This window comes from Lathyrus oleraceus, chromosome 6 (genome assembly GCF_024323335.1).
Source record: "Lathyrus oleraceus cultivar Zhongwan6 chromosome 6, CAAS_Psat_ZW6_1.0, whole genome shotgun sequence".
In the NCBI taxonomy this organism is placed as follows: Eukaryota; Viridiplantae; Streptophyta; class Magnoliopsida; order Fabales; family Fabaceae; genus Lathyrus; species Lathyrus oleraceus.
Window position 1 is genome coordinate 405,637,859 of NC_066584.1, and position 10,038 is coordinate 405,647,896.

The 10,038-nt window shown below is 33.9% G+C and overlaps 1 protein-coding gene across 1 annotated transcript; it reads left to right on the forward strand.

Moving 5' to 3' along the window:
- The first annotated feature begins 743 nt into the window (after window positions 1-743).
- LOC127097975 (rhomboid-like protein 19) lies at window positions 744-4,149 on the forward strand. The gene is made up of 8 exons (XM_051036474.1): window positions 744-1,018; window positions 1,119-1,258; window positions 2,097-2,157; window positions 2,271-2,437; window positions 2,812-2,917; window positions 3,029-3,231; window positions 3,333-3,470; window positions 3,805-4,149. Exons 1-8 carry the CDS (start codon window positions 983-985, stop codon window positions 3,905-3,907), a joined length of 954 nt encoding a protein of 317 aa, XP_050892431.1. The 5' UTR covers window positions 744-982; the 3' UTR covers window positions 3,908-4,149.
- The last annotated feature ends 5,889 nt before the right edge of the window (window positions 4,150-10,038 follow it).

Below are 10,038 nucleotides of genomic sequence, written 5' to 3' on the forward strand. Positions count from 1 at the left end.
TGAGTACTTGTATGATTGTGATTGTTTGACCCCAGAATACAAACCGACATGAGCAGTATCATCATTAGATAACATCAGATCCTCAATCACTTTGCCCTCTTCGAGCTTCAAGGTTGAGGGCCATGTATTGTCCTATTTTGTTCAAACTACTTTGCCCATGCATGGGATTGGATTGTCATGAAAATTGAAGCCCAAGATCCACATGTTACAACAATCTCGACTTGAGATACGTGAAAGGTCTTAAATTAGAGGAAACACGGTGCTCACGTGCTCAACGCATGAGTAAGATAAACATGCCACAATACTTCCTCAAAAGGAAATCATTGCACTGAACTCTGAAGGAACAAGGTCAAACTAACTAAATTCGAAATAAAAGCATGAATGTAATACAAGTTTCATTAGATCTAAAAGATCCCTACATCTAAAGTTAGCTCAAATTATCAATTCTTTTTAAAAATCATTGATTAAAGACCGCCGACTTGATATATCACTAATAAATAAAATAAATTAAAAGAATTTAAAAAAGATAAAATAATAAATACTTAATAATAATATAATAATAATAAATAAAAAATATTAATGATTTATCGATATTTTAAAATGATTTATAATTTAATATAATTTTTAAAATAAAAATTTATAATAAAAACAGATAGAGTAATATTTAATTACAAAAAATTAAATTCAAAATCTTAAAGATAGATAAATATTCTATATTTAGTTCAAAGTTAACATTTTGCTTTACCTACAAAGCTTATTCTATATCGAAGTTAGTAACTTTATTGTAATGAACATTGCTACTATTTTGGTAATTTTATCTCGTCACTGCATAATTACAAACAGAACAAACTTCTCATCGTTCGTAGGGGTGGATTCAGATCTCGGCAAAGTCAAGTCAATCTGATAATCATCGTCATCAGAATCAGATTCAGATTCAGATTTGAGATTGAAATCGCAACAACGCATTGTCGATCTGGACTCGATGAGCACGTCTTCTCTTCCAGTCTCACAGTCACAGGTATGAATCTCGTTCCTTTAGGATCATAATCGAGTATTCAGAATGTAATAATGCATATTGATTTTGAATCGGATTGAATTGAATTTGAATTGAATTTCAGGGCACAAGAACGTTATCGTCTGTGTCGGTGTCTGGATTCACTCGACTCTGCAAAGGTCTCGCTCTCGTCCTCGTTGCGGCGCACCTTGTTCTCCATTTCTTCCCTTATGCTATCACCTACCTCGCGCTCATTCCCTCCAGGTACTTACTTACCCCTTCTTTCTCATTCTCACGTTCTAATTTCATTTCAAATGTTTTCCTTTTCCCTGTACTTTACCCACTTTATTTATACGTTTTCGTTGCCTTTATTTTAACATTATTAAATTAATTTGACAAACATGGGTAAAAATCAAGTGAAGCTAAAATACTGTGGTTAACTTAGGTATAAGCTAACAACCCGGCCTATCGGTGAAGGCTGGGTCCTTAGAGGGTGCTCCTCTGAAGGTTTGAGGTTCGAATTCTGCCGGGAGCTAACAATTCCTGTGTTGGGCCAAATCCATATAGAGCTTAGCTCTGGCTTTAAACAGGCTCCGCAAGTGGACGGTGTGATTGATCCCTTTGACTTTAAATAGGCCCCCGCAAGTGTACGGTGGGATTGATCCCTTTGGCTTAGCCGGTCGCAAGGCCGGATACCAAGATTTAAAAAAGATAAATAAATATATATAAGCATTAACATTACATAGGGAGCACAACCCACTCCTGCTGTGTGGAGACCGGCGCTTGAACTGGTTGAACCATCCACCGTCGCAATCTATGGCTCATTATTTCAGCAGTTCGGCCGCGAATTTGAGTTTTGGTTTCTGTCTGAGTGGTTTAAAACAATTGAACCATGACCCTGAAGTCTAGCCAATTTGAGTTCTGGTTCCGTTCTAAAAGCATTGCGTAATATACAATTTGTTTTGATATAAAAGAAAATACTCATTCATTTCTCTTCATAATGTTATATGATGTATGGTAATTTCATGCTTAAGAATATACTCCTAAAAAGTACAAGTTCAGTTGCTTTGGAATTTATTTTTCTGTTGGTTTCATTTTGCAGGACAGTACCATTTGCATGGAACCTCATTACAGCTGGTTACGTTGAACAAACTGTGCATGGGGTATGATTTGCTGTTCTATGGATCTCTTTACAATATTTCATTCATTGCATTTTCTGAGATGAATCTGTTGATTCAAGGAGAACTTCTCAATTAACATTAATATGTTTTTATAGGTAGTTATCAGCGTAGTTTGCCTTCTATTCATTGGCAAGCTGCTTGAACCAGTATGGGGTCCCAGGGAATTTCTAAAGTTCATCTTTGTTGTTAACATCTTAACTTCTTTGTGCATTTTCATCACTGCTATTGCGTTATACTACATTACAAGGCAGGAGATTTACCTGTAAGTGTTTCAAATCCATTACCTTATGAGATTATATTTTATGTTTGTTGCTTGTGCTGTTATCTATCTTATCTTCTCCCCCAACCCCTACCCCATTTATTAGATTACCCTCTTTCCCAAACCTTACACTACCATTTGAGACTCTTTTATTTATTTATTTGAAGCTTTGATAACTGGGTTTTTTTTTTGCTTCAACAATAGAAAACTTTGATGGTCCATTATTTATGAAGCAAAGTTTAAGTATTGAAATTTTGAAACAGGTCTTGAAATTAGTTTTATTGTATGCTATATTTTAAAATCATATTAGATGCTATGTGTGTCAATTGCACATTAATCCAAGTTGTTTTTATCTTTTTACTTTTGCAATATTCTAGATATACACCACTTTCTGGATTTCATGGAGTTATATCAGGCTTCTTGGTTAGCATCAAGCAAATTATACCAGATCAAGAGATTCCTTTCCTCAAGATAAAAATGAAGGTTTGATGTTCTCACCTTGTTCCTTAACTTGTAATTGCTTAATTTACTTCCCAACAACAATAGGTTTATGAAGAGGACCTAAATATGGTGCCACTTTCATTTTCTGTTCAGTGGCTAGCTTCTATCAGTTTATTATGTTGTATTGCTCTGAGCTTTTGGGTAATAGAGGCAACAACATATCTCCCAACTGTTATATTTGGTACATATATGAGCTGGATTTACCTGAGATACTGGCAGAGGAAGCCGGAAACAAAGCTTAAGGGTGACCCAAGTGAGGATTTTGCATTCTCTACATTTTTCCCAGAGTTTTTAAGGTAAGTTATGATTTTGGTTTGCTTGTCATATACATTATGAACTACAAATTCCGTTAGCCTTTACGAGCAACTTCTACGTTTTTGTATCTGTTGCCATGTAGACCAGTAATAGATCCTATTGCATCGATATTTCATCGATTGCTCTGTGGAAGATCTGATGCTTCTGATGATGCTGAAGATTACAATCTTGGAAGTGAACCATTGCCAGGTTCTGACCCCATTGAGGCATCTAGGAGACGGTAATTTCCTTCGTCTGTACTTGTAATTCACCTAGTTTAGTATATTGTAAATTATAAATTACCACGGTGTGGCAACTCATAAGGATGGACAATTAGATAGATAAACAATAGAAGTTGCAGGTCTGAAGCTTTTTTTTTTGGCTATGACGGTTGCTTAATGTTATATAATTTCAGCTAAAGAAAGGAGAAAAAGTTGTTGACAAATGTTACAAGTTTTTGCCGTCTTTTCTTATTTAACTGAGCTATATGTTTTGTAAACTCAAAAAATAACACATGTCATAGCATTGTTGTATGCATTAAACAACTCACCATTGTCACTGCTTTTCTCTTGTAGAGAAAGAGGTGCCCGAGCACTGGAAGAAAGGTTGGCTAATGAGAGGTTGGCTACTTCCCGGAGTGCAGGGGAGTTGCATACAAGTCCTGCAGGAAATGTATAATGCCCTAGATTTTGTAAATTCAGATAAGTTTGGCCAAAATGAAATTATCATGAGCGATATTATCACAATTGGTATAGAAATGAGGTTTTTTTTTATGTCCTAAAGAAAGATTTTGATTTGAATTTGTCTTTGGACTGTGATCTTCATAAGAGTAAAGTTTCTGTTCCTTGTGTCACATAATTGAGCTGTCATGGGTACCTATAATATATTTGATTATGCAACTGCGTTGAAGGTTTAGAACATGTCAATTCTAAACTATCAAATACTGGACGTGAAGATATATCTGTTGTTAGTTCTGCTCTTCAAATAATTAAAACAAAAGTAGTTTTTTAATGGTTACCCAAAAAGTTTATAGGCCCTAAAGATACTGCTATCTTATCAAGTTGTTATATTTTTTGGCATGCAAGAGGTAACGGGATGTAAAAGGTTTAGGGGTATCCTCTTTCCACCTTTAGGAGTGTGTCCCACATCTCTCAAAACTCTCGAACTTGCCCTTAATATGTTCGGAGATGCCACAAAATCACACAAATTTGTTTTTTTGATATCCATTTCTGAACGATATTTGGATGTATTTATAGATGCATCTTCAAAATACCTTTCTCCCAAATATCCTAAGTAATTGTTTTGTTTTTATTTACTAAATTTGATATATTTTGAGGCACATATATTTTAGGTTATTTTAAGCAATGAATTAGAAAAAAAATGCACACATTAATTGATTGATTAATTGATTGATTCAAATATAGTACACAATTATGAAAAAGTCATACAATTATCAAATGTATCAACCATATATAAGTTATGAAAATACAAAATAATATAAACAAACAAAAATTTATTAGATATGTCTATCTCCTCGGCCTGTAATGTAAGATATTTTGTGTCTCGACAATCATGTCTTCTACGAGGGTCAATTGGAGATGTCTAACCCGCTTGCAACAAATGAGGTAGAATGTATGAAAAATTTGATCGGATGAGAAGCTTGAATGATTGAGGAAGAGTATTAGTTGGATTTTTTTGAGGTTTAGTGAGTTTTGAGACAAATAAAGGAGGAAAAGAGAAGGTTCTGGTGCGGGTTAATGTATTCATCTCGTCTGGAGATGCATCTTCATACCTCCTACTGAATTTTGAATTAATGGTGTTTACGAAAGTGCATCTTCAAAATGATCTCATACACATACGGAGATGCATTTTCAGATTAAATTTTGATTAAATAAGGGTTTCTCATCAATTTGTGCCGAAGAGCGTGGAAAAATGTACATCTAGAGATGTATTTCTGGAGACACTTGAGACAATTGTGATTTTTTACGGTGGTAAGAAAGTAGTGGAAAGAACAATCCTCAAATTTTAGTGCAAGGTGAAAGGGAAAGATAAGGGAAGTGACTCAATGAGTTTAAACCATAAGGACCCTTGGGACAATTACAAAATCATCTTTTATTGGTGGATCACAAGTTATACTTAAGCACTCCACAACTTTGGCCTTTAGCATGCTCATTCATAATTATCAAAACCAAAGCATTCTGAAGAGTGAATGAGTGATAAAGAGGTCGAAGATTCATTGTCTTCCATCCCTAGTATACAAACGTAAAATACTAATATTTGTTGTCTAAATAGAAATGACATTGAAGCTTGTACTATACTACCAACTAACTATAATATTATCTTTTTCATATCCATAATGGTTTGGTATCTCAACTCTATGTTGGATATAGTCACATCTATTAAGAAGGTTAGATTTGAAATTGAAGTATCAAATATTGTTTAAATTATTTCGTCCTTATCTGTCTCGAATTTGAGAGAATGTGTATTGATATAACCGTAATGATCCAAATTTGTCTTGGATCAACAAGATACGATCCATCCGCTCTAGAGCACGTTGAACTCTAAGCGAGTGCTTGAGCTAACATGGACAAGGTGATTTCAAACAAGATTCATATTGACTAGCTTGCCACGATATGATGAGAGGATTGAAGTTGCATTACTTCTACCTCCTAAGGATTTATGTTTTGATTGTTGTCTTTTATCTTTTGGTTTTGTTTCTATTGTTATTGAGTCTCCTCTGTTGATTGTGCACCTTAGAATTGAGTTTTCAATCCGTTTTTGCATAAATCAAATTTTTTGATTATGGTAGAAGCAATATGCTTCTAAGTCAATTTGTCAATGTTTTGAATAAAGAACCAATTTCGATAATGGTTCAAATCATGACAATTTTAGAATCTCAAAAACACTACATTTTACAAAAAAATGAGATTCAGGTAATGTGATTCGAATCACACACTTCCATGAATAGAATCAAAGTCACATAATGTCTAGGAATTGCTTTCAAGCTGTCATGATTCAAATTACAACATCCATGACTGAAACACAAAAACTTGATTCGAATCCCAGATTTTCTAATTCGAATTAGACACATAGTACACATTTTGGGATTTGGTTTTGTACGTTTGACTCAAATCACATGTTTTCATGACTCAAACAATGTGACTCGAATCGCAAAAAGTATGACTCGAATCACAAAAGGTGTGACTCGTATCACATAATTAATTATTGGATCTTGACTCAAATCACTTCATTTTTTGACTTGAATCATACTATTTGGTTATGACTTGAATCAAACATCATTTTTCTCTCATTTTTTGTGCTAGATCTCTAGCACATATAAATTTATTTATCTCAAAATCCATTTCACAATATTTTAAAACATACACATCCACTATTGATTTGAAATTCAGAACACACTCGTTCTCTCAACTTTCATAAGAATTACAAATTTGGTTTTGAATGTTTGCAAATAAAACCTTTCATATTCTATATCTTCCTTTATTTATTTTCATTTATATCTAACTTTCATCTTCAAGGTGAGATATCTGCGAGGAAGATTGCTATTGTGATAAACGTTTTCTTTGAAGATTTCAGGCGTATAGTGGTTCAACAGTCGTCCTCTGAAATCTTCAAAGAAAACGTTAATCACAATAGCAATCTTCCTCGCAGATATCTCACCTTGAAGATGAAAGTTAGAGAGAGACACAAAAAAATAATAATATCTTCTTCCCCTTTGTCATTAACAAAATTGATGGAAAAAGGTTAAAAGTTAAGCATTTTATCATAAACGCAACACATCATAAATTCCAGGAAAACAATTTCTCTAGGAAGGGGAATCGATTTCTGGCCTGGGAATAAGAAATTCTAGAGGCCCAGGAAGTTGAAATTTCTTCCAGGAAATCAATTTATGATGGAATTTTTTATCAAATACAAAAAACAGTAACTATGGCACATGAAATTTAACAAACATAAACACATATGAAGGTACATAACACATAGATAACACTTTTAGGCATCATATGATCATATAATTTCATATAAACACTTATTATACCATAGTGTCACAAATGAGATAAAAAAATATAAAATTTAAGCATATAAATACGTGTACCGTTCATCATACGTATTTTTCACCCAAGATTCCCAATTCTCTTCGAATTTTGTAGAATGGTTCTCGTGCCAAAGGTTTTGTGAATATGTCAATAAGTTGATTATGAGTATCCACAAATTTAACTTTGGCATCTCCTTGAAGCACGTGCTCACGAAGAAAATGATGCCAAATGTTAATATGTTTGGTTCTTGAGTGCATGACTGGATTCTTTGTAATATTTATCGCACTTGTGTTGTCACAGCGTAGAGGGATGCATCCAAGATCGAGTCCGTAGTCACGAAGTTGTTGCTTAAGCCAAAGTATTTGTGCACAATAACTACATGCTGCTATATATTCCGATTCAGTCGTGCTAAGAGTAACACATGTTTATTTCTTGCAAGCCCATGATACTAATACATTTCCAAGAATGTGACATGTACCACTAGTGCTTTTTCTATCAGTTTTACTTCCTGCATAATCAACATCAGAATAACCAACTAAATTGCAAATACTACCTTTAGGATACCATAGTCCAACATTTGTTGTCCCTTTGAGATACTTCATGATCCTTTTAACGACAATGGGATGCGATTCCTTTGGATTTGCTTGAAAGCGAGCACATAGACATACACTAAACATTATGCCAGTATGGATTGCCGTCAAATATAATAAAGAACTAATCATACCTTGATATTTAGTGATACCAACTAGAATACCAGATTCATCAATGTCAACATATGATCCTGAACCCATCGGAATAGCCATTTCTTTGCAATTATCCATATCAAATTTTTTCAACAATTCTTTGCAATACTTGGATTGGTTGATGAAGATGCCATACTTTAATTGCTTAATTTGGAGTCCAAGAAAGTAGTTCATTTTGCCTATCATAAAACATCTTGAATTCTCCTTGCATCATCGATGAAAATTCTTCACAGAGGTCTTTGTTTGTTGAACCAAATATGATGTCGTCAACGTAGACTTGAACCAATAAAGTGTTACCTTTGATCTTCTTAATGAGTAAGGTTTTATCAACTTTACCTTTTTCAAATCCTCTTTCGCATAGAAAGTTGCTAAGTCTATCATATCACGCTCTTGGTGCTTGTTTCAAGCCATAAAGAGGTTTCTTCAACTTGAAGACATGTGAATGATTCTTGAAGTCTTAAAAACCGGGAGGTTGTTTGACATATACTTCTTCATTGATGTAACCATTCAAGAAATCACTCTTGATGTCCATTTGGAAAAGCTGAAAATTTAGTGAACATGCATAAGCAAGTAATAAACGGGTATCATCTAACCTTACTGTAAGATCCCAAATTTGACCCTAAGATCCCTCATGGTATCTCATCATTTGCATTGGCTTTGGGATCACACATTGGCATCCTCCTTACCCATCATTCATTGGGTTTTCATTGGGAGAGATCACCAAGCACTATTTGTATGTATCATACTTTATTTTCTTTTGTTTACTAACCAAAATACCAAAAATATGTCTATGTGTAGCTTTGTTTCTTTTATAGGTAGTGTGTGTGTACACATGTGCCTCATCAAACTCACAACTAGAGTTTGAGACCTTTAATGCAAAGAGACCAGTCAAGGAAAGGTTCACATTGGTTCTAAGCATCATATATGGATCCTCATGTTCTTTATTTTCCCTAGTTAGAAGGTCAACTTCCAAGGGCCATAACTTGCTCAATGTTTATGATATGAAGGCCATACAAGTTTCATGATCAATTTCAATATTCCCTATCCAACTTTTATTCTTTGAGAAATGTAAAATTCAACTTGAAAGGGCATGTGCCAAGAGAAATATTATAGGTCAGTTTGGGCCATTACCATTGAACAAGCAATTTTCCTCAACTTCTAAAATCCATAACTCCCTCATGCCAAATCCAAATGATGTCAAATTTGTGACCAAATTGAAAAAGGATTGAAGTAGATACAATTTTGATGAAGGAACCATTTTCATTTGAAGCTTATAGCAGAAGTTATTCAAGGTGGAAGAAGTGGTCATTTGACTTTGTACTTGGAAATTTTTTAACCATGTTTAATTTCTCCAACTTCCACCATAAAATTCATCATGATCAAGCTCCAAATGAAAAAGTGTTCAACATAAAAGTTGTTCCCCTTAATGTCACCTTTTCAAATCATCCAAGATAACTTCATTTGGACAAGAATTGAGAGACTTGCGCATAATTCCTTTATTTGGTTTGTTTTGGCAACATTTGAATGCAATTTTCATTTAGCTTTGCATGGCTCCATCATGATCATTGAAATATTTTGTCTAAGATCCTTTGACCTTGTTTGACGTAGGATAAGTCCCTTGGCCATTTATTTGCTATTTTGAAGGGATTTTAGGTTTTGTCCATTTTAAAATGCATTTTAATTCAATTTTAATTTGATTTTTAATTGAATAATTGTCTAAAAATTGTGTTGAGCCATTTTTATGGTCTTGTGATGTTTGACTTTCTATTTGGCATTGACTGTGGTTGATTTGACTTTTGTTTGAGCAATACTATTGGATTTAAGAGATTGATGAAATGTATATTTCATCTCCCAAAATGAATGGATATTATTGATCAGATGAAATTCCTCATATGATCAATTTGGGTTTCTACTTTCCCTTCCCATTTCATATTCATCCCTATTCTTTCCCAATCCATCATTGACCAATGATTTCTCTAATGTCTAAATGCTAGTTGATTCATCAATGACTTTG